The sequence below is a fragment of the Siphateles boraxobius genome, unplaced genomic scaffold, assembly GCF_051911475.1.
Source record: "Siphateles boraxobius isolate OS27281-9 unplaced genomic scaffold, OSU_SipBor_1 32, whole genome shotgun sequence".
Lineage (NCBI taxonomy): Eukaryota > Metazoa > Chordata > Actinopteri > Cypriniformes > Leuciscidae > Siphateles > Siphateles boraxobius.
In genome coordinates this window covers 2,356,319-2,377,759 of record NW_027508942.1, presented here as the reverse complement: position 1 = coordinate 2,377,759, position 21,441 = coordinate 2,356,319, and the positions used below count along the sequence as shown (strand labels likewise).

General features: G+C 39.1%; 1 protein-coding gene across 1 annotated transcript in view; it reads right to left on the bottom strand.

Moving 5' to 3' along the window:
* Positions 1-21,441, bottom strand: part of luzp2 (leucine zipper protein 2) — a 141,736-nt gene that overhangs the window by 55,398 nt on the left and 64,897 nt on the right. The window contains exon 2 of the mRNA XM_077194526.1: positions 5,799-5,910. Coding sequence (XP_077050641.1) covers positions 5,799-5,910 — 112 coding nt within the window. The remainder of the gene's footprint in view (positions 1-5,798; positions 5,911-21,441) is intronic.

The window sequence follows — 21,441 nt, the reverse complement described above, 5'->3', positions numbered from 1 at the left end:
CACACACAAATGGATAAATAGACAGACAGACCGATAGACCGATAAAAAAAAAAGTGTTAGAGAAAAATTGTGTTCATCATACTTGATATCAAAAGTGACCACATTAATTTAGACAGCCCTAAAAATCTTTATTTTGTAAAAAAATTATTTCAGCATTGGGGTCCAGGTTTCAAGGGCTTTACTCCTGTTTATATTTTCGTCAATACAGTACATGATTATTTTAGTCATTGACAGCAAATAAACAGTATTTCAAACAAAAGAATATCCCACTAAAAAGATGCAATCATTGATCATCTTCTAGAAACATAATTACATTCCTATATAATTTGTCAGTCCCAACACTGATCATGGGGTGGCCGCACTTAGACAACATCATTCCACTTGACATTCTTTGGCATGAAACATATTGGTCATCACTATTGCTCTGTCACCCCACTTGGACACCTCTGTGTTTCCAGAAACTAACAGCAGCAAAGCTTTGTCAGGGGAAGACCATCTGTGCAGCTGTTGAGTTGTATTGAGATTGGCATCGCAGTGTCTTTTCAGGCCAAGCTGGCAGGAATGTGCCGGCACAAACACACAAACCCCTGCCAAGACTACAGGCTCCATCAGGCGAAGTTTAATGATGATGAGCAGCACTCTGGGGAGATCTCATTATAAAAATAAACAGTATGGACAGTAAATCTGCTCAACAAAAAGGTTAACTGGTCACATATACATAATTGATCACACTAGAAAGGTCATAGTTGATCATGGTTTTACAAATCCACTGGAGATCCCGGCCTTAAACTCAAGGGATCTAGCAGTTCGGCGCAGGGCCAGGGATTCAGCAGTCGGGCCCTTGAGGTTCCCCTACTCTTGCATATCCAACACCACATAACATCCTAACAGAACCATTACACTTATACTCGCACATTGCTATGCATTCACATGCAGGAATTCGCAGATCATACAGAAACACAACTGCATCAAAATGATGATGATCCATTTCAGTGATGGATATATTTTTCAATATTATATATATATATATATATATATATATATATATATATATATATATATATATATATACATACATACATAGGTCCTTCTCAAAAAATTACCATATTTTGATGAAGTTCATTATTTTCCATAATGTAATGATAAAAATTAAACTTTCATATATTTTAGATTCATTGCACACCAACTGAAATATTTCAGGGTCTTTTATTGTTTTAATACTGATGATTTTGGCATACAGCTCATGAAAACCACAAATTCCTATCTCAAAAAATTAGCATATCATGAAAAGGGTCTCTAAACGAGCTATTAACCTAATCATCTGAATCAACTAATTAACTCTAAACACCTGCAAAAGATTCCTGAGGCTTTTAAAAACTCCCAGCCTGTTTCATTACTCAAAACCGCAATCATGGGTAAGACTGCCGACCTGACTGCTGTCCAGAAGGCCATCATTGACACCCTCAAGCAAGAGGGTAAAACACAGAAAGAAATTTCTGAACAAATAGGCTGTTCCCAGAGTGCTGTATCAAGGCACCTCAGTGGGAAGTCTGAGGGAAGGAAAACGTGTGGCAAAAAACGCTGCACAACGAGAAGAGGTGACCCGACCCTGAGGAAGATTGTGGAGAAGGACGTATTCCAGACCTTGGGTGACCTGCGGAAGCAGTGGACTGAGTCTGGAGTAGAAACATCCAGAGCCACCGTGCACAGGCGTGTGCAGGAAATGGGCTACAGGTGCCGCATTCCCCAGGTCAAGCCACTTTTGAACCAGAAACAGCAGCAGAAGCGCCTGACCTGGGCTACAGAGAAGCATTACTGGACTGTTGCTCAGTGGTCCAAAGTACTTTTTGGATGTCATTCGGAAATCAAGGTGCCAGAGTCTGGAGGAAGACTGAGGAGAAGGAAATGCCAAAATGCCTGAAGTCCAGTGTCAAGTACCCACAGTCAGTGATGGTCTGGGGTGCCATGTCAGCTGCTGGTGTTGGTCCACTGTGTTTTATCAAGGGCAGGGTCAATGCAGCTAGCTATCAGGAGATTTTGGAGCACTTCATGCTTCCATCTGCTGAAAAGCTTTATGGAGATAAAGATTTCATTTTTCAGCACGACCTGGCACCTGCTCACAGTGCCAAAACCACTGGTAAATGGTTTACTGCCCATGCTATTACTGTGCTCAATTGGCCTGCCAACTCTCCTGACCTGAACCCCATAGAGAATCTGTGGGATATTGTGAAGAGAAAGTTGAGAGACGCAAGACCCAACAATCTGGATGAGCTTAAGGCCGCTATCGAAGCATCCTGGGCCTCCATAACACCTCAGCAGTGCCACAGGCTGATTGCCTCCATGCCACGCCGCATTGAAGCAGTCATTTCTGCAAAAGGATTCCCGACCAAGTATTGAGTGCATAACTGAACATAATTATTTGAAGGTTGACTTTTTTGTATTAAAAACACTTATTTTATTGGTCGGATGAAATATACAAATTTGTTGAGATAGGAATTTTAGATTTTCATGAGCTGTATGCCAAAATCATCTATATTAAAACAATAAAAGACCTGAAATATTTCAGTTGGTGTGCAATGAATCTAAAATATATGAAAGTTTAATTTTTATCATTACATTATGGAAAATAATTAACTTTATCACAATATGCTAATTTTTTGAGAAGGACCTGTATATATAAATATATATATATAAGCTCTTTCAAACTATTTCTGTCAGTTTTATTTACGCCGTTATTGTCCTTATCCATTAACGCTCCAAGCACTTCAGCAGAACAATAAATCACTCTATGAATTAGATTGAATGAATTTGGAGCGTATGTTTTTTTTCTTCTCAGGCACCAGTACTGGTTGACTGCCATTGGACAAGGCAATCAAGTATTTGATTGACTGGCTCAGATGCCTGGAATAATGTATTCTCTTTGTGGCTAATCTGTCTCCATATGCGCCAACACTGCTTTACATGTCTGCTTGCCAGGCTTACTAATGCAGCTCAGTTTTTAATAGTTGCTTAGTTTACCCATCTAATTTGGCTAGCTAGCATCGCAATGTACAAGAAACAAGCCTTATTTGTAGGTTGTGGTTATGTTTGACAGTACACCAACAAATGAAAATTCTGTCCTCGTGTGCTCACGTCATTTCTGACTTTCCCTATCTGTTGCTCACGTTCGACGTAACGTTGACGTGACGACGTATTTGGGATCACTTCAGGGAGCCCTATCATCTTGAGCCAATGAACCTTGGTGTGTGTGAATCGTGTCACTCGCCCCGCAGCGCAGGTATAAACAGTAAGCGGGCGCACGCACTCATTGTCTTTCACTTCAGAGCCAGCTTACTGTTCGACTTCAGAGTTCTACAGACTGCTTGAAGACTCGTGAAACAAAGACTCTTTTTTCCAGTGTTGGTGTGACGGCGCGATCAGCAGTGGCCGCGAGCATCTTAAGCTCACAACTGCGGTTTTCACAGCATTGTATTGTCTGTGTGTTTGTCGGTCTCTGTGGGCGTTCTATTGAGTGTGTACCTCGATTACACCGCAGCTACTTCAGCACTGAAAGAGTTATTTTTTCTATTTTTTGTTTTCACTAAAAGAGCAACACAAGCGTTATCCTGCGTCCTTTTCAGGATGTCATTCCGCTTGTGTGTTTCTGGATAGGGTCGTTCCCTGGTGCCAGCAGACGGCCATATTCCCATTGCGGGAATATGACTATGGCAGCACTTAGATCAAGACTGGCTCACCTCAAGGGAGGTGCAGTCCCCTCGCCTATGCCCCGATCTAGTGTCTATTCTGGACCTCAGAATAGATCTACTTCTGCACATGGTCAAGGTGATCTGAGGATTACCGTGAGGCCTTCCCCGCTGATGCAATCTCTGTGGGCCCCTCACGCCTCACAAGAGTTGCTACCGCTGGAGCCCCCAAAAGAGCGTGCTGGTCCTCATCATGGACGACCAGTCGTTTCTTTTGGATGAACAGATGACCAGATGTCGGAGGGGAGCTTCAGTCCTCTAGAGATGAGGATTCGGCTGCATTGCCCCCTTCGGGGAGTGTAGCGTTGCCCGAATCTGATCCAGAATGGGCGGCTATGCTTTCCCTGGCCGCCGAGAAGGTCGGGCTTGTGCGGAACCCTACACCATGTCTTGAACCTTCGCGGTTGGACGATTGGTTTCTCGGGGCGGGCCGTGCTGGTTCTCAGTGCGCCGCCCCGGTACCTTTCTTTCCAGAGGTGCTTGAGGAGCTTACTAGGAGCTTACTAGGACGTGGAAGACACCGTAAGTGTGCTATGTGAGCCCGTGTCTTTCCCTTGGCAGAGTCCGCTCTGCCGTCACTGTCTGGTGTAGCCTCCCCCTTCTCAGGCTGGAGCCCAGTGACATTCCTTATGTTGCACTGCCCCTTCCGGCCAGTCCATATGTATGTTCTCCACATGTTACCTCCCTTCGGGCAGGATGTAGCTTTCGCAGCGACCCTCTCCCCTGGAAAGGCACGCTTTCCCAGTGTTATCCAAACGTTCCACTGTGTGGGGTATAACGGAACAGGGGTGAACTCCCTCTACGCAGGCCTTCCGCCCCAGCCAGTTGGGTGTCTGAGAGTCTTGCGTAGGGCACTGGATGTGGCAGCAACTGTGGCGTTTTCCATAGGGATCCCAATTACGTCGCCACGTCGACGTTACGTCTCCCGTTCCCTCCTTCGGGGAACGAGGGTTACATTAGTAACCGTGACGTTCTTTCTTCTGCGGAATAAAAAATATATTTTGACCAAACCAAACAGTTACCCAACTTCCACTGCATGGGTAAAATCTCTCAGACAAAAAAAAAAAAATCCTCTTTTGTGATCCTCAGGAGAAAGAAAATCATAGAGGTTTGGAATGACGTGAGGGTGAGTAAATGACAGAATTAAAAATTTGGGGTGAACTACCCTTTTAAAATTGAGGCTGAGGACAATCTTTTTTGGGACACAAATACTACAAAGTCATAAAAACATATTCATATTTCCACAAATATAGCCAATAGCTGACTAACTAATTAACTAATTACTTTAGCAGTTTTGTTAAAAGGTTCCCATCATGCATTTCAGCAAAAAAATATATACAGTTATTGTTAAAGATTCTGTTTTTTTATCCAAAATGCACTTATATTTTAAAACAATAATGAAATAACAATAATCAATATTATATTCATAAATTCATATTAATCTATAACAATAAATGCAGACAAATTGCTGTAAGTTGTTTATACTTAATGCATTTAATACTTACTGCATTAATGCAATGTTAACTAATTGAATCGTTTTGTAAAGTGTTACCCTTTTAACTACTAGAAACTATAGAAGATATGTTTTTCAATTAAATGTTATGTTCTTTTTGTTTTAAACCTTTGCAAAGTCAGAAATATTCACAAGAACACAAAAAATGTGTAAAACATGAAAGGGCAAAAAAGACAAACAAAAAGAGACAAACTTCTGCCCTAAATAATATTTCAATGCTTCTTTAAGGTATAGAAAATGTTTACACCTCAAAATGGCATAAAGTGAAAATGTGAACAAAACATAAAATGCAAAAGCAATACACGATAAGAGCAGACTAAGATCTGAGTAGCAGAAACACATTGAGGAGCATTACAGCTAGAAACCTTGAGCAGCCACAGAGTTAGAAAATTAAATGTGACACCTCTCTCTCTTGAAAAAAAATCTTCCTCAATCTGCAAGCATTAAATCATGTAACAAAGATGCACTCGTATGGATTATTTACATTTGGAAAGGAACACAAATCCCTTTAAGTTTCCCATCAGCACACAGTGGAGTTTTACCTGCAGGTTCCCCTTGATGCTGTCCAGCTCCTTTGATGTTTTGGAGAGTTGTCGTAAAATTCCTGTCCTCTCTGTGAAAACCTCCTTCAGCTTCTTCTCCAGTCCCTCATAGCTACAGGAAGAGAAAAGAAACAGAAAGATGACTTCTTTAAATCTAAGGCATGCCTGGCAAATTCATTCTGCACGGCAGGTTACAGCAGCCTGGAGGATTTCAAGCCATTGTGAGTGGATGATGAACTCAAGAAAACATCCAATGTCACGAAAATCCTGAAAAAGAACTTGTGACCTCGCCTCAAAGTCACGTCAGGGTCTGTTTCAGGGTTTCTTGACGTCTAAGGTTGCAGACAGAGAAAAATATACACATATTTTTGTTTTAAAAGCCTTTCAGTAACACATTACATTAAGGTATACTTTGTTAACGTTAGTTAATGCATTAACTAAAAATGAGCAATATATTTTTACAGCAATTATTAAAGGTGCAGAATGTAAGATAAGATAGCTAGTGGTAGAAATGGGTACTGCAGTCCAAATTCAAAATATTGGAGAGGGTTGTTTCCCCGCTCCACCTCATATGGGTTGCCACATTGAGGACATGAAACAGGAACGAGGACACAAATTTATCCACATTTAATATGCTCCCGTTCATAGACACTTTTAGATGGATGTCAAGGCTTTTTGAGGTTGAGGTTTTATGTTCTCTGTCAGAATTTCAACACTTTGCCAACCCAAAAAGACGCACGCAGCTGTGCATAGCACAAAAAAGAAATAAATATAATGTGCCGTGATTTTCTTTTGTCATTGTCCCAAATACAAATCATAAATAAGTTATGTAGAGTACAGTCAAATGCTTTCAACAAATGGGCTCTTTGCCAAAGCATCCTGAGCTGCTGTAGCTGAACTTTTATGTTTCAAGGAAACCAAAGCACAGTCGTACTAATCTCCATGATAGGAAAGCAACACCTGCGAAATAAATAAATCATGCTGGAAGGCATCATGCCTATAAAACTCCCACAGTGTGATGTCTGTGAAACTGATCAAGGGTGTGGGCTGGAAGAGACAGATAGAGATGAAAAAAACATCACGCTCTCTCTACCAGATTTCAATGGAGTTGGACTCATCTAGGACAGACCGATGAGATGTCAATAATAGAGTCTGGCTCAAACTAGGGGTCGAGGTTTGGCTGGTTAGTGTGACCCAGTTAGCCCCTGCTGCTAAATGGCGCAGCTATACAATATCTGGCAGCAAGAAACATCTTTCTATTCATTGACGGCCATTCAACAAAATATGTGTATATGTTATGGTGTTTATCTGTGCACATCACTATTATTTATAAAATGCATGTGCCCTCGTAATCTTGATCAAAATAACTTCCACTCCCTCTTGTAGCATCTGTTTTCCTCTCTGATGACGTGTTAACTGGAATGAGGGTGGGACAACCTCTCACATTAGATCAACCAATAACAAACCACAACCATCCAATGATCCAATCAATTACCCACAGACAAAATCACGTCCCACCCTACATTTCTTCTTGTTCAAGAAGCCGTTTCACTTCCGTTACATGGTGGTCAGAAACTTTTACTATTACTCCATCACAATCCACACTTATTACTCCACTACATTTCGTAAAAACATGCCATTCCTTGTTATTTTGAACAGAAGAAACAGTCACCCGTTCCTACACACAATAGCAATGTCCGATTCGTGAACAAGCTGATTATTTTCAATTAACCTGTTAAATTGGTTCGCAAATAACACTGAAAGATTAATTTGTGAATTGGACAGATGTGACTGCATCAGTTCTCGAGTCAACAACTCACTAACTCCGATGATCTGGTCAGAGCAAGTCTGATCAAAATGAGCAAAGAACAGGAGATCCTCGGAGGTTGAGTGAGCGCGCGACTGATGCTGCGAAAATTAAGTTACTAATGCTGAATTAGTGCGAATAAAAACTAAACAAAGTTAAGCTAATACACATGAATCCCCAATGTATTTCAATATATTTGTAATTACCTATTTATAATGAATTTGCTTTTTATTAAATATAATAAATAAACAATAAAAAATGTACTAACTTTAAATGTAATATAAAATACCACACCACAGTTAAAATTATAATCAAGCATGTGTGTGTTACGGTACGTAGGGTAGTGAAAAGCATGATGAAGATGGAGAAGAGGAATAATAGTATTTAATATAAAAACTCAGGAGACACTCACTTAAACACAACATAACATTAAAGAGAACGCACGAAGACTGAGGGAGAACACAGGGTATAAATGCATGGGCAAACAAAGGGAGCTGATGAGTGAATGACAAGGAACAGATGAATGAAATGACTAATCAAACAGACTGGGGAAAACTAGGTCACAGGTCTAAACCAAAATGAAACATAATGAAGGGGGGAACACAGAACATACATGTTACAGTGTGCTTTAGTATGTTAGTCAACATATTAAAAGTGTACTTTAAAGCACGACAAAAGATTTTTAAAACAATGTGTACTAGTTCTAGTTCAATACTTCCTCAATACTTGTCACTTTTCTCAAAACTCTTCACACAGAACTCTTTTTCTAAAGCCTGGTTCACACGGCAGGATAATTAGGCCGATTTTAGCCCCGATTTACCCCTTCCGACAATCCGGATGCTCAGATTATCGTGATAATCTGATGAGATATTCCTGCCGTGTGTGGTGTGTCAAGAGTGCTCTCGTCTGCTCGGAAGGACGCCGGGACCGCTCCGATCTCAAATCGGGGATATCCAACATGTTGGATTTTTTTTGGCCCGACTACTCCTCGTGTGTGGTGTCCCCCGGGGACAAACGAGCACGCAGCCTGTAGATTTTGGCGTGTAGCCAATCAGAAAACGAGGTGACGAGGCGCAGAGGAAGCACCGGGAAACAAAATCAAAACAGCCGGCGGCATGACGCACCAGAAAGTCTGGTGGACGTCAGAGATGGATTTGGTTAAAAACAAACGACAAACTATCGCCACTGCATCCTCTTCGTCCGCCATGATTGTTTACCCTGAAGTCACGTTTGATCTCGAGGGATTTTGCGAGATTTTCCATCTGACCTGGGAATGCTCGATCGGGAGTCAAATCGGTTTGTGTGTGATGTGTTGATTTTGCTGCGTGGCTGCGCACCACACAAGGTACGACCAAAACTGTAGGACCCGTGATTTTTTTATCGCCGTGTGTGGGGTTTCTCAGGTTTGGAAAATCGGCCGACAATTTTTAAATCGTCCCGTGTGAACCAGGCTTAACCAACTTTCAGCTTGGCACAGCAGATAATTTAGTATGCACACTGCACTGCACTAAAGCTACCAAAACACTGCATACACGTCTCAAATCAACTCATTCTTACATAAGACTAGCAAAGGATGTGACCCAACAAAGCACACTTTGGCGCTCATAACATGGAAACAAAAAATAAAAAACACGTTTACATTACAGTACAACAGTATTCTTAAGTTTCCCCTTTTGGATAGATGGTAATACAATTTAAAGTCTAACACCTGTCTAGTTGTTCAGCTAAATGTTTCAGAATATAGTTGAACATGGTGTTACTGTAGAAATTTCTTATTCAGTTTTGTATTATGTTAAGTTTTGAACTTAAGTTTAACATTTTAGAAAAGAGAATAATTGGCCTGTAGGTACATAGAGTTTTGGCAGTGGTTGTGTCTAAGTGAGAGAAGATTGTATGTGATTTGAATGACATTGAATGCATTTGTGCCAAAGCAGTGAGAAAAGACCCACATAAGCTATCTTTCCATCCAAAGTTACACTTAATTTAAATTTAACTGATGTGCAAAACTGGATTATTGCATTAAACATTTGTGAATAAATCAGAGTTTCCATCCCACGTGTTCAAGAAAACAAAATCGCCACTTATTACGACAAATGCCAAGCAGATGACATTAGATGACCGGGAATGCTACCGGATAACTTTCTCCTGATATTATCGACCTCATTTGGCTCAAGATACGAACATCGTCACAACGGTACAGGTAACCACAGAGTCGGGAATATGAGGAATAAATTGGTCATTACTATCACAGGTTGATAATTATGCTGTGACCACTTTTGACACAGCTGTTTTGGCAGACTCTCATATGAGAGAGACCACAGAAAGTGTTCTAATGAGAATCAGCCTGTCAGACAAACAGGCTTATAATCGCATGCTGTACTCCACAGCTCCTCATTGCCAGCGATCGCATAATTCTGATTAAAGCCACACCATGTGAAGGCTGACGATAAACCACAATCCTCCTTGAAGAAAAGTTGCTTAGCTGTAAGGATCTGCCAGAAACAATCTGCACACATGAATGGTGATGCTGTCTGAAAAAGTGATTGTTCAGGATGAAGGGAGCTTTGAATAACAGCACAGGACAGGCAGAGAAACAACCATACGCACACACTGCCTCATTAGACAGAACCTCCCTACCCAGGCAGTACGTTTCTGCGCTCGACTTTGAATTATATGGAACTGATCTTCCTCCGTAATGAAGAAGTGCTGAGGCCTGGTCATTAAAGTGGAAAGTGCTGAGTTTCACAAGTCCAGAGCACAGGCTGCTGCTACAGCTCAGTATGGATCTATATAGGCCTTCACTGAGGTAAAGATCAGATGGAGTGTGATTGGGCTTTGGCCAACAAGGCAGGACCCATCACTCCTCATCTTCCATTAGCCACTGTTGGACTGAACGTTTCCTGCAATTTTATGTGCTTTCAGAATGATATAACAGAGAGAGATCGAGAGAGAGAGAGAGAGAGAGAGAGAGAGAGAGAGAGAGAGAGAGAGAGAGAGAGAGAGAGAGAGATCGAGAGAGAGAGAGATCGAGAGAGAGAGAGATCGAGAGAGAGAGATCGAGAGAGAGAGAGAGAGAGAGAGAGAGAGAGAGAGAGAGAGAGAGAGAGAGAGAGAGAGAGAGAGAGAGAGAGAGAGATTGTGTAAGCATATTGCATATATGCTTACAATATATGCAATTCAATTGTTTTATTTGTGATGCAATGCAATGAATAATGCCAAATTGTGCAGACAGAATTTTTAGCCAGGGTTTTATACAAAGAAAAACAAAAATCTCATGAAATCATTACTTAACAACAAAATCAGTTATTAATAGTTCCCTTTTTTTTGGAAGTTCATAATTTCTATGCATTTTTTTTGCACAGTAAAATAAAACCATTTTTAGTGTACTCATTTTTTTGCTAAACAACTAAGTCAGATAAATACCTTAACTAAGTGTTTTTTCTTGCCTCATATTTAAAGTATTTAAAAATATAAAATATTTTCCTCATATTTTGATGGTTTAATCAAACTTGTAGGGTCAATAAAAACGAATTTTGGCCACTACTGTGTGTTTTATAAGACCAACCAATTAAAACATACCTAGCAATTACAATTTGTAGCCATAAATATACTAGACAAAGATAAGCTGTCACAATTAGCTGTAACTATTCTTTGAATTCGATTTCAAAAACAGTAAATGCACATATAGTGCCTTACATAAAAGTGCACAAGTTTATGATCTTTATTTTTAGTTTTTACTTACAAATACGATAGAGAATAAATAACTTCTGTACTGCATTTTTAAATACTTTAGTTACTGTGCTCAAACAGAGACGAATGCATCCTGCAGCTGCTGAGCATTATGACCAAACATCTGCCACTAAACATCCTGTTCGGCTGTGTGGGATTTAAAGCCCTCTATATATTTTCTGCATGCTTTGAAATTCGTGGTTGTGTCAATTTTGCATTAAATATGAATGAGAACAAAAAGGAGGAGAAAAGAGAGATAAAAAGGGAAGCACTAAATGAAAAATTGCTGGGGAACGCAGCATTACTCCTTTTACGAACTGTTAATGCCGTGTGCCGGGATGTCAGAGTGTCTTTTGTATGCATATTGCTTGATTATCAATCCATACGCTGTCATTCTTTGAGCCAGATAAATGTGACAGCAAGCAATTGGCAGGAATAACTGTGGCCATAGACAAATACTGTAAAGGTACAGTAATGGAAATAATATTGGCAATGCAACAGCCCATCTAAATTCCATACTTTCTAGCCTATTCATCCGCACAAAACCCTTCCATAGTCACAGAATGCAAATAAATATGCAACAGCTCGTACAAACGCATGCACATATTCACATGTGAATATTTTGAGTAGAAACACATGAAACGAGTTTGATAAGATTGCACTGCACTTAAAGAGAAGCAACATGCCAGAATGCTTTGAAAAACATGGTTGCCGAAAATCATTTGTGGTGCGGTTAAAGCAAAAATTAGGGCACTTGTCATACTGTGGACATATAATATTAAGGGGGCGTGAGATTTCCGATTCATGTTTTACGTTGTTTGCCATTTGCAGTTGTAATGAAATGCTCAACTACAATTCTACTACACAATAAGCATGCTAACATTTGGAGACGACCTGCGGCCAGTGCACTCTTTCCTGTCTCTATTTTGGTATTCAGATCACCGTCGTTCTGCTTTGCTAAAAATGACTTGAGTTTGAGCTTTAGAGTTGACTCATAATTGCCGGATATCTCATTAATAATTTGTCCCAGGCGTAATCTTGAAATTGAAATATAATCCATAATGCATTATTGAGCATTTCATTTAGGCATGCAGACGTGACTCGATATGTACCAGCCATAGCCTGCATGTCCTATTAAATCCTGTTTAAAATAAATTAATTGAGGTCTTTCTGGGAGGTACAGGGGTTGTTTGCCATATATGTTTGACTCCCATTCCAACTCTAGACATGTGATATGATTCTCTCTATCTGCTCTCTAGTCTGGTAGGATGTTAAGAGGTTTAATAATGCCCAGCTGGCAGTGTCTAAAGCCCCCAGTATTACAGCCAGACTGGTATTGTCGTCTCAGGATCTCAGGACTTTTTTTATTAGGCCAATATAATACCTAGAATACATTTTGTACCTCTCTGCACACTGCTAAATATATGGCAGGATACACGCAGTGAGTCAGTTAACTGGTGTATCCTAATGCAATATGTTATGCCCTTGACAAGCACTCTGTGACTATTTTACATTGTGACTATTTTTGTTTGCCTCGTAGGATTAGGGTGGACATATACATGTATATAATAAAGAGCCTGATAACACAGTGCACTTCAATGAGTTTGGAAAGGCTGCACTTAAAACACAAATATGTCATTTAACCTAAAGCTAGAATCAAAGATGAAATAAAGCCTGTTATTGTGGTACACAGAAGTCATTTGAATTGTCATTTTGCAAACAATTAGGCCATATCACATGGCTCTGAATAATCAGCAATTAATTATATATATACAATTATAACAAACAAGAAGTTAATATTAAGTAAATTACACAACATTGCCTGTTACTTTGTCTGTTTTGCTCTGCCAACAACTGTTCTAAAGGAAGTAAATGTAGAATTAAATGCTGTGCATCTCCTAGCCACATATAGTTGGTGCATTTAATTCTTGAATAAATCATTGAGTGAACGATTCAATGACTCACTCATGTCCAAATACGCCTGCTTCCTTACTACTGTATATAGCAGGCGAACAACAGTATGTGAAAAAAGTATTGTATCCAAATTCATAGTATTCATAAAACAGAAGGTGAAATGTCATTTGGATAACCTGTTACTTCCACAGAGATTCTCAAGTGCATATCTAATGGAAACTTCATGTATGCAATTTCAGATGCATCTAGTCACTTGTTTTGTTCCTTAATGATGAATGAATCAGTTGACTGAACTAAACAGAATTAGTTCCTGGGTATGATCCAGGTCATTTGAGTAAAAGACTCAAGAATATCGCTATATTGACCCCCTATATTGATTTACTGTAATATGCAGAAAGAGCCATTGAATAATTCCACCACCAAAGGCCCATTCACACCAAGAACGATAACTAACGACTACATTACCAACTACATTAGTGTCCACACCAACACACAATGGCGTTCTGTTTATTATATGCGCACACTGCCGTTTAAATGCTCAAGCTCTTCAAAGCAGGGTGGGTTCTGATTGACTGTCAATGTTTTTATCGTTCATCAGCTGGGAAAAATCATTCTAAAAACGAGAAAATTTTTCCTCTGTAGTGTTGTCATTTTGGCTGTGTTGTGGATTTTCCCATCCATAGAATTAGAATCATTATTAAAACATTATAGTTACTGTTCTTGGTGTGAATGGGCTTAATGCAAAGACTTGTTTTGAAATATAAAATGCACATTAATAATGTAAAATATTAGCTTTAGTCAGAGGAGCTTTTTTACTATCAGTAATCTTGCTTAGTAGCAATATTTTATGTTTTATCACATACCTGTTCACCCATGCAGAATTTTTGTGCTTTGCGTGTATTAACAGATTCCAAATAATCTCCTTATCAGGATCACAATTAGCTTTAAATCTGTCATGGCAGTAAATGTAAGCTTTACATAACCTGATGCTCTGAAAAAGGCTATTTCATGTAAAGAAAAAATGCTCCGGAATGCTATAGGTTCACAATTCAAAGGTGTTTGTAGCAGTGATCAATCAGCAAAAAGCAAAAAAGAATGAGCGATGCTTGGAAATCATCCAGCCCCATACTGAGCCAAAAGCAGTTCAGCATGCAATGCTGCAATTTCATCCTACAAATCACAACTCAATATACCAGACTGACCAGACTTGACAGATTGCTCCACTAACATTATGGAGGGAAAAGTCACAGGAGGTACACAAATCACAACTTGTGATGTTTGACTTCCTAGAAAATCTTCATTTGGATTTCATTTAAATAAATTTCAAGTATGATTGCCCTCATCTAATATTTTTCAAACACCTGAGACGTAGTTACAATATAAAACTGACTAAAATCGTAATCTTGTTAGGCAAGAGTAACTATCCCTGGTTAATTCACTGGGTACGCATTTTAATTATGTTGCATAGATTACCAATATGTTGAGAAGAGTCTTTGTTTCATTCCAAAGGGCAGTGAAACATTAAAAATCAATCTCTTTCCATTACCCTCAGATACCTGTATTGACTGGCTCACAGCGTCTCAGCGTTCTCACATATGAGAAAAGACAGCAATCTGACAGAGCTCGCAAAGACAAAAGAATGACCTTTTGGGTTTAGTGTGAGGAAGGGTAAAGTGTCGTTGTGGGATGGTTCAGGGCCTCTGTGCTCCAAAGGCAATTTTCAAAAGCTCGGGACACGGTGTACACACTTTCTCCAGTGGAGCGTTTAGGAGCGCTGCCCTGGTTCAATGAGCCTTCTTGGAAATTTAATTTGATTTTCTTTTTTGCCGTTTTGTGTTATTAAAGAATACGAAAAAACGTTTAACGATCAAGCGACAAATGAACCTCTACACAACCGAATCCGCTCCTGAAATGTCAAGGTTTCTTTTTTTTTTTTTTTTACTGAATGGAGAAAGTAATAAGAAGATGTATATGTTTTAGAAGGTTTGAGAGACATACACTACAGTTCATAAGTTGAGGGTCAGTAAGTTTTTACTTTATTTATTCAGCAAGGATGCATCACATTTATTACTAACTATTATTAAGCAGTAATTAGCAATTTATTGAGGCAAAAGTTGCAGTTAATAGTTAGTAAATAGGGAGAATTTGACTCTTATCTAAAGTGTGACCAAGACTTCTTTCAAAAACATTTGGAAACTCAAGTTTTAATCAGTTACAAAACAAGCCAAAATGTTTTTTTTCTCTCTTTCTCGCTCTCTTCTTTCACACTAGGGACCAGAAAGAGTGGTATTAAAATCAGTTCATAATCATAAGTGCTGATGTTACCCCGACTAGACTATTATTGGTCCATCGGGGCCATAATTGCATTTCAAAGATGCACAGTATCAAGTAGCATTCAATCCTTTTACATCAATTTGGATTAAATGAAAGTGATAAGGTGTTCTCAGACTGCAAGCCCATATGAACACGAACAGTAAAAATGATTCACCGCAGCCCATAATGAAGTGTTTTGTGTCTCCTCGTGTTGTGTGGCGCCTCATTACCGAGCCGCGGCCCAAGGTAAGCGATATGTGAAACACTGGGGTCAAATCCGAATTTCCTTAATCAAACCTTTTCAGCAGATGGTTAGAAGTTATGTTAAATGACAGATGAAAACTTAAGGCCTTTCTGGTCAGGAATATGTTTTGATTACGTAGGCCTATCAGATAATAAGAGCAATTATTTGTGTATGTGGGAATGAGGTTTCGAATGACTTTATTGTCACGTACAGTAGCAGGTAGAGGCAGCCAAACTAAATTAGCATGCCTCAGGTGCAATGTTTTCTCACAAGGCTTTAATTCAGAGAGAAAATAGGGAATCAAACGTCCCTGCTTAGCACATATGTGCTTATGGAAGTGACTGTACTGGTTATTTATTCTCAGTGTAGCCGACTCAATGTGTTCGCTTTTCGCCTCGGGCTTGCACCTGGTTCCTTTGTGAGGAGAAATTATTAACCCTCTTCTCCTGCATTATGAATTGTCATACCATCTTCGCAAATGTATGCATGCCACGAGGAGCGAGAAACCTCACAAGTCCTTTTCCAGTCAGATGGCAGTCGTCTCTTACGTTATACAGACTGCTAATGGTCTCTCTGCAGTTCTGACCCCTCATCCGTCTTAGTGGAGCTCTGAGCTGGACTCCTCTATGCTATAAGCTGCCAACCTCTGCATTTGCCAATGTTTGCTAAATGGAATCATTCCAAGTGTTGATTCCAACCAATGATGTCGCTTTTTAACAGACCTCAGTCAACCTCTACTGATCCATTGGCATCAGTGTGTCTACACATTTATGTAGAGGGAGGGAAGAGGAGAGAGCGAGAGCATGTATTTCTATAGCAAATCTTTCTATTCTCATTTTCCTTTCCTTACTCAAATGCTAAAAAGGCTAAAAGGCCATCAGTTGGCAATAGTTTAGCATTAATGAGGAATGATAATAAAGTAGTTACTTCTCCTAACTTAACTTGACCAATTACAATGACAAACCACAAACATTCAGCACAACTGTTTTCAAGAGGATAATAATAAAAAAATGTTTCTTGCGCAGAAAATCAGCATATTAGAATAATTTCCGAAGGATCATGTGACACTGAAGACTGGAGTAATGATGCTGAAAATTTCTGAAAATGTCATCAGAGGAATAAATTACATTTTAACAGTGTTTTAAATTGTAATAATATTTGGCAATATTATTGTTTTACGGTATTTTCGATCAAAAATACAGCTTTGATGAGCATAAGAGGTAATGTGTATTAACATTACTATGCGGTTATATTATCCTGGAACTAATTTATAAAAAATAAAATAGCATGCTTGTTTTTTACCAGCATTCCCACTGAAAACGTTGCAAAAAAGGGTTATACCTACAATCCTAAGGGTGGATAATTATCTCCATTGTTATGTAGCTAGCTAGTTTACTGAACGAACTGCCTTATTTAATGTAGTGTGAAAAAATGGCATATATGCTAATTGTGACATTAAACTGTTTACCATCAGTGGTGCCATATACCCTCTTATTGTTCATTTCCACTTTCTAAACCAGAAATGGGAATGAGATCCATGATAATCTTCAAGGATCAGTCGAAACAAGAACAACTGATTTGGAGAACGATTGGCCGAAACATCAGACTTGATGTTTTTTTTTTGTTCTCTCTCTTTCTTTCTTCCTCTACAATCATGTCCAGCGTTCCAGCTGAAATAGCTGACAGTTCTGGCATTGGCTGGAGTGACTCTAAGTGATCTCCAGACTTTTAAAGGCTGATATTTGCGGAGGCATCGCCACTAAAGCTAGTGTCAGGACAGGGGGAATGTTGGAGGAAGGGGTAATGGTTTCACTAATCTTGTACGTGCTAGACATCCCATTAAAGTTGTAGGGACAAGATGTCAAGGGAACAATCAGTGACCACTTAGAGCCACACAAAGCAGGTGTCAAGGTTCTTTCACATGTAGAAATGAGAATATCTCTTCAGGTTATCCGCTGGTGTCTAAGAAAGAAAAGAAAAAAAGCTGTGTGGTCAAATTGGGTGTCAACCACAGGTAAAGGCTTGGCATTTAGATGTGTGGCAGATAGGCAATACTCCTTACTTTTGTCAATTGGTGTATGTGAGTGTGCTGCCATGATGCTGATGGGGTGAGTCCTATTAAGAGACCGTTTGGAAAAGGAATTCAAAGCAATTCGATGCGTGATTTGTTCAGAAACTGATCAAACTTTAAAGTCATTTTGATCACTTCTGAACTCTGAAACTTTCTGAGAGGCATTTTAATTGACGCTCTACTCACCAGAGTCAATGAGTCTGTCTGAATGTACCCTTAATTATGTGGCCATTGGATTCAAAAATGGTCTGTGTGTTAAACGGGCAATACCTGGGTGTCACCGATAAGCATTTACTGTCATCTGACAGCTGTTCATTAGGGTTTAACAGTGTACCAACCTTTTGGGTTCATTCACATTCAGGCTGTCATACTGATACGCACCAGATGTGTGTGTGCGTTCGTGCGTGTGTGTGTGTTGTGGGGCTATAACCCATTCACAGTGCTCGATTCCAGTGTGTGAACACAGTGGCGCTGCACATTAACAAGTAGTAATCAATACACTTTGAGCTTTCCAAAAAAAAATCCCATGCTCAGCACATTCACAAGGACTGCTTACATTAAATGAAAAAAAAAAGAAACGCCCATGTGTTTTGATGTAATCAGATATGCTCTTTTAAGCCGAGCCTGTGGCCTAATTTAATCCTGCGTTTCAAGAGTGTAAGAGATAAAAGCGTTATTATTTTCAGAGCGGAGAGCTTTTGTTATTTTTCCTCAAGGGCAATTACTTTCGAAGAATTTGTTTACCATGAATTGAGATGTTGTGTTCAAGGACAATAATTAGACATTTCACATTTCACAACTCCCCCAAGACCAGGGCACATCCCACGACGAGCGCAAACCTTGCGTGATTCATTTAAATACTCTCTTCCCTTAAATGTTGTGTCGGGAAGGGAAACTCCAACAAATGCAAATGCAATAATGTCATTTAAAATATGTATTTGTCATTGGATCATTCATTCAAGAGATTCGTACAAAAAAAAAAAATGCTGATTCATCAAGTAACATGTGAAGAATTTATGAGTCCGTCATTGAATCCTTAATTGAATCTGATTTTTTATTTATTTATTTATACATGCATATATTTATATTTATACATTTATATATGCATATATTAATATCTATTTAGAATGTTTAAGGAGTCTGAATAAATTATATATATATATATAATTCATTCAGACTCGTTTTTAAATAGACTGCAGCAACTAACATTTGTCAGAACCTCCAGTAAGTTACATGTTATTCTGTTTGTGGGAGGATTGTCGTTCTCTGTTTGAAAAAAACAAAACAAATCCTTATTCTCAATTTATCCAGAATCGCGCCGCATTACTTTAGCTGCAAAAATCCACCAAACTCAGCATAAGAAGTTAAGGGCTTTGCTTTAAGACAAAGGCTAAACCTTCAGCTAGAGGCCGCTAGCTTCAAACAGCTGCAAAAACAAAAAACTGGGAGGCTGCTTCAGTGGTGAGGTAAAACTAGATCCTCATTACATTGGACAGGGACTGGTTTAAAGTCATGCTAGTTCAGGTGCTAGAGTGATGCACTTGTCTCTCTGCGTTACATTCACTCGGGTTCTTGGGTTTTGAGCATGCTGACACACGTTGACAGTGTGAAGGTCAACCACCATCTCCATTCATTCCACTATATCTCACTGGGTGGAAATCAAAGTTCACACTTAATGTGCACAAACACATACTGTATGTACATGCATTGCACACACATGCCCAGTTAGTCTATCTAGGATGAGATCGTTTTTTCCTGTATATTGAAGCACTTAAAACCGCTTTCCACTGGTTTAATTAGTCTATTAACAATGTCCAACATTGGACATTTAAATGCCATTTTTGAAACACCTGAAATCTCACACAATGGATTGTGTTTACTAGCATTAAGTGAGGGAAATGAGAGTGGTGGAAATTGCGTTTAAAACATTTTTAGATTAAACTTTAAAAGGGTAATTTCAAAGCAAGCATTTTATAACCTAAAAACTAAATGTAATATTTCAATGCCTGCATTATTTGACAATTAGCCTACATCTTGATTTGAATTCTATTCACTAGTGATATTTAACCTTGATTTTTCTTTTATCTCAAGCTAACTCAGCTTTAAGACACTTTTGTCTCTTTGGTAACCAAGTAAATAATAATAATAATAATAATAATAATAATTCATTACATTTATATAGCGCTTTTCTCGACACTCAAAGCGCTTTACATTGAAGGGGGAATCTCCTCAACCACCACCAATACGCAGCATCCACCTGGATGATGCGACGGCAGCCATATTGCGCCAGAACGCCCACCACACACCAGCTTACACTTAGAACACTTTATTATCAAAATAATCAAATCAAAATCAAATACTTTTCACATGATAAATATTGAAATGGTTTATATTTATTCCACAGGGTGGAAAGGGAGTGAAATGTGTCGAGCCGTTGTGTTCACGCAAAAAAAAATATGTTTGAATCTGTTTTGTCAACAATCATTATACAATATTACGTATAAAAACTGAACATGCCAAAACGGGACATGAAAGAGCATACGATTGGTCATTCTTACAAAACAACCAGCAAACCATAGAGAGAAATGTATTTTAAACTGGTCTAGCATTTTCGCTCTTGGGAGCAAAAACTGCATCAGTTCCCGTTAAGATCCACACATAAAATGCATGTAAGGTCACACTTGTCGTGGCTCTCTCCTCTGCAGAATGAATCAACATCTCTCAAAGACAGAGGAAGCTGAATGACAGGGGTTCAGACCTTATCTCAACATCAGGACGGTCCTTCATTCAGGTCCCTCACGTCACCGGCCCTGAGCTAAGCTCATTATGTAAAACACAGCATGGCGCGAGGGCCACATCCTGGTGACTAAACCCACATTGACGATCCACTTCATGTTTTGAAACATCTATTTTAAGCTGACTCTGTCTGCAGCCTTTCAGAGGACAGACGTCAGGCACAGAAATCTCCAGTGACATTGAATCACCTCTTCCTGGTGCTTTGTTTGTATCCCTCCACAAAGACAGCAAACTTTTGCTGGGCTATTTCTTTCAGGAGATGAGAAGTATTGCAAAAATTGCTCTTGAAGTCTTGGGGTTTTAATAAATAATACCTTATACAATATTTCTAAGATAATAATGGACCTTAGATCCTGTGGCACACGTGGTGCATCTATATTTTACCCAAGTTAAGGGAAGCGAATCACATACAGTACAGTATACACACACCTTTAAATTCAGTCCAACATGGCTACATTTTGGTTGTGCTGCAGAGGACTAAAGCATCCTTTAAATATATTAATGGAAATTGTGCAATTAATCTAATTAGTTAAGTAATGGCCTAAACGATTAGAAACACACCAGACAGACTTTTAATTGGCTTCGAGGGATCTTATCATTCCGGCATTGGACGTCTATTTCATTATAATTCAGAAGACTTGCTTGGCGCATTTGAAAGTAATTGAGGCAATATTTTAAAACTGTAGTGTTAGCAGCTTTTCTAAGATGTTTTTAAAATGTGATGATTTGTTCATGCATGAATATGGAGGATTTTCTCGATTCATGCTCT